Source organism: Camarhynchus parvulus, chromosome 4, assembly GCF_901933205.1.
Source record: "Camarhynchus parvulus chromosome 4, STF_HiC, whole genome shotgun sequence".
Lineage (NCBI taxonomy): Eukaryota > Metazoa > Chordata > Aves > Passeriformes > Thraupidae > Camarhynchus > Camarhynchus parvulus.
The window spans coordinates 23,490,958-23,495,172 of record NC_044574.1 but is presented as its reverse complement, the minus strand read 5'-3'; the positions used below and the strand labels follow the sequence as shown (position 1 = coordinate 23,495,172).

General features: G+C 42.7%; 1 protein-coding gene across 1 annotated transcript; it reads right to left on the bottom strand.

The window, feature by feature from the left end:
- Window positions 1–2,972: 2,972 nt before the first annotated feature.
- Window positions 2,973–3,548, bottom strand: RHOH (ras homolog family member H). Its single transcript, XM_030948006.1, has one exon. The coding sequence runs from the start codon at window positions 3,546–3,548 to the stop codon at window positions 2,973–2,975; it is 576 nt and encodes a 191-aa protein (XP_030803866.1).
- Window positions 3,549–4,215: the final 667 nt, after the last annotated feature.

Sequence of the window (4,215 nt, the reverse complement as noted above, 5' to 3'; positions counted from 1 at the left end):
GGGACCCTGTTACGCAAATAAACACAAGCAAAATCCCCCTGGAAGGTTTTTACAGGAGACCTCAGCAGTCCCTCGTTGTTCTCACCACAGAGAACAGGGCTGCACTTGTGCAAGCAGCAAACCCCAATATACCACTGGGCCAAATCTTCAGCTGAGTTCTGCTGTGTCCACATTTCAACCTCTGTTTGGGGCTGCCAGACTCTTTGAGCATATCAGTTCTATAACTCAGGGAAAACTGCATAATTACAGGCACTAAAATATATGTGCTTCACAGTTTGCTCCCAGTGAAAAGTGCCTTTTAGCTTTGAGAGTCCGAAAATAACCAGGCCGTGAAAATTTGAACTGGTTTTTTTTTCCACAGAGCATGAAACCAAAATCCCCATTACTTTATACTCTTTCCAAATTGATTTTAAAAATGAGCTGGCTTCCAGGGGCCTCACACTTTGCACTAGCTCTAGAATGCACAATCAAGGGTATATCAAGCCATCCCTACACTTCCTGTGTACCCTGTATCGTCAGTTCGGACATCTCAAAGAAGCCTATACACCTGGCTTCGCTGAATTGCAACAGACATCGATTTCTTAATTTTGTAACACACCATAACAAGTTTTGTGAAGCTGATACAGATGAGATTTTCAGTTACATCTTTGTCTGGCTTAGTCTGTGGTAACAACTCTGTGGAGACTTTTGGTGCCTGAATGTGGCACTTTGCGGTAGATACCACAACACAGCATTCTCACCTGGTGATTACTGCTCTTCAGCACATAAAAACTGCATGAACTGTTGTAAACAGACTTTAACCCACTGAGGGAAAAAATAAAAGACAATTGAATAGAGCATTCTGGAAGAAATATGTCTTAAAAATAGTTGAAACCTGGTATTCAATCCATTAGTGGAGTAGGGAACATAACAAAAGTGTCCCCAGTTGTAACAGATTTGAAAATTCATAACACAACATTTTTCATGCAATCTTTAATGTTCAAACTGTAACAAGGGCTACTTTTAAATTAGAGTTACAAAACCTAGACTTCCAGTGGAGAGGTGTTGCAAGAGTTGACATGTAGAAGAATATTTCTCCCAAAAGCTAAAAGATTTTTAACCGAGGACCGCAAATACTTGGCCACTTGCGTAACTCTACACAAGCACAATGCCATTCAGATTCTTTTACAAATATGTCAGTTTTAGTGTTTTAGGAACAAATCAACACTTGAGAAGAAAGAGAAGTAGGAAAGAGAGGAATTCAGGGAAGACGGGTGGTGACAGAAGTCCGTGTCTTGTGTGCTCAGACGCAGAAGTTAGTAAAGATTTAAGGCTGATATAAAAACCTCAGATGAGACAAGGATATTTTTATGATCAGAAGCCTCCCTCACAATCAGGTTGATGAGCAGTAAATATTCAACAGTCTAGAAGCTGGTGGGACAATCACAACACTAGGTGTTCTGTGTCCCACTGGTAATCAAGGTGCCCACAGTGTAAATACTTGCTCACCTACATCACAGGTGAGGTAATCCTACCTTTTATGGCACCATGCTATAAGTCCCTCAAAGGTTAGTTCCTAGCTAGCTGAAGGACAGGAAAAGGGACAAAGAAAATCTTGCTGCAGTAAGAAATTCTCTTAGGATGAGACAGATCTGCAAGACCTGAGAGGGGGTGCAGGACAGAGGGGACAGATAATATGAGGAGGGGACCACTACAGTTCACAAGGAATGTACAGCATTGTGGCTTGGGCCCACTTCATCTTCTAGCAGAGTTCTCTTACACACCTGAAGTTTCCATTTCCTTAGCCTGTCCTGCTGTGTAGGAGGGTAACTTGGCCCCACTACATCCACCAGGATTTGGCTCCTAGACTTGACAGGCTCCCCAGGATGTAAAGCCTGGTTCAGTCTAATTTGGATATAACCTAGGCAATTATACTTAGCATGCAAACTCAAAAAAAAAAAAAAAGGTCTTTTAGCCATTCTAAAGTCAACCTTGCTTTGTACTCAATCTTTTACTAATATTGGTGACTGTTCCAGTAAAACCACTGCTTTGAAACAAAGTGTACTAAAAATATATGAGAATTTAAGTGTTCATGAAAAAATATCTTCTATCTCTGGAGACTGAAATCTTTTGCCTCCAGAATTACAGCAGGGACAACAGAGGTGATGGTAGCACAGATTCATGCCTGCCAGTCCAACCATATGTCTAAACCAACCCTGTCTGCAAGCCCTGACGTTGTAAGCCAGTGAAATCTAGGAAGAACCAGATTAGTTCCCCACCTTTGACCACATTGTTGAGGAAAAATATTAAGGTAACAAAACTGCAGGAGACAGCTGTCAAATGTCACTAAGTTTTGATTATTCCTATGCTGGAAATACTGATGACTGTTATGCAATGACTCAGGCAAGTCTAAGGCTTGCCTGCAGGCCATTTATTACATGGATAGGACAGTTCATTTCTGTGGTTATCTAAAGGGAGAACCACCAAAATATTTAAACAAACTTTTGTGATTTTCAACTATATATCCAAGAGTCCTCCAAATAAAATACACATTGGTCAGGTTTTATATACTACATTCTTAAGTAAAAAAAAAAATCCACAAGGACAGAGGTGGGGGCTGATCCAGGCAGAATTTTGTCATTAAATAAATGCAGATGCAGACAAACCAACAACTGAGGAACACTGACAGAAACAAAACCAAAATCAGTACTGCTGTTATCTGCAGATCTGCAGGCTAGGCCTGCCTGCAGTTTAGGCTTGCAAAGTCCAAACACAGGCTTGTGAATAAGGGTATGCACCTTTAATTTTTCAAGATAACACACGTGTTTTGGAGGGAAGAGGCTCAGATAAAGAGCACACCTGTCTCACAAGAGACACCTGCACTGTGGTCCTGCCAGGAGCCCTCCTTCGATTCACCTCTGATTCCCTCTGCTGCAGCGTCTTTGTGAGAAAACAGAAAGAACAAACGTGAGCAAAACCACTGCTGACAGTCCTCAAAAGATCTTGCACTCATTAATGGAGAAGAGCTTCCGCCTGTTCTGCCTTTTGGCTTGATTGACCGCTGTCCTCACAGCATACTCAAACACCTGCTGCACGCCTCTGTTGCTGAGGGCAGAGCACTCCAAATAGCCCTTGGCTCGCACATCCTGGGCGAGCCGCTTTCCGTCTATAGGGCTGATGCAGGAGGAGCTGTAGGGACCCATGTCTCGCTGGTCAGTCTGAGTGGCCACCACCAAAACGGGGATGCGGGGCAAATGGCTGCGGATCTCGCTGATCCATTTGTTCCTCAGGTTCAGAAAGGAATTATGGTTTGCCACTGAGTAGCACATTAATACCACATCTGCCTGTTGGTAGGAGAGGGGGCGAATGCCTTTAAAGGCATCGCTGCCAGATGTGTCCCAAAGACCTAAGCTGATCTGTACGCCATCCATGAAGACGTCCACTCCGGTATTTTCATATACAGTTGGTCTGTAGTCATCTGGGAAAGTCTCAGAGGTGAAACGTACCAGGAGAGATGTTTTCCCAACGGCAGAGTCTCCCACCAGAACACACTTGACTGAATCCAACATTTTATTAATGTCCAAGGCCAAGAGTGCAGTTTCTGTGCAGCAGGAGCAGGATGGAGAGATGCAGTGGTCTTAGAAGCCTTCTATATAATTTCCATTTAGTGAGACACCATCCAAATCTCTTTACTTCTTATGACTCGATTCCGCCACTTGAGACTAAAATTTCATTTTCTCCCACATGACTCTGTCGGTTTTATATCTTCAATGAGTCAAATGACGTTTCTGGAAAGTAAAAATAAAATGTAACATTTATAACCCACAGAGAACAAACCATTCCTCATTAAGATGAAGATGCCTGGACACATCTTTGGACCAGCATGGCAAGCATCCCTCACTGAGGATGATGAACTTTTCCATTTCCTCCCAGCCAGCTGTGCGTGCAACAGCCATTCGCATAAATAACCTTCTTGCTGCTCCACAGGGGCTAACAGTCTTAGCACTATTACCATTTTCCACTGACACAAGCTATTTTTTCCTTCCAATTGTCTAGAGACTAATAAAACTAATTTAACTTTTATATAACTGCTACTAATATGCTGTGAGACATTCCCTGCCTCTGACTTTCACCAAGACTGACAGAATCCTGAATCCCTAAATGATCAGTTCAGATTCCCTTGAAAATGTAGCCACGCTCTCTAGAGGTAGTCAGGAGAAAAAAAAAAGCTCTTTG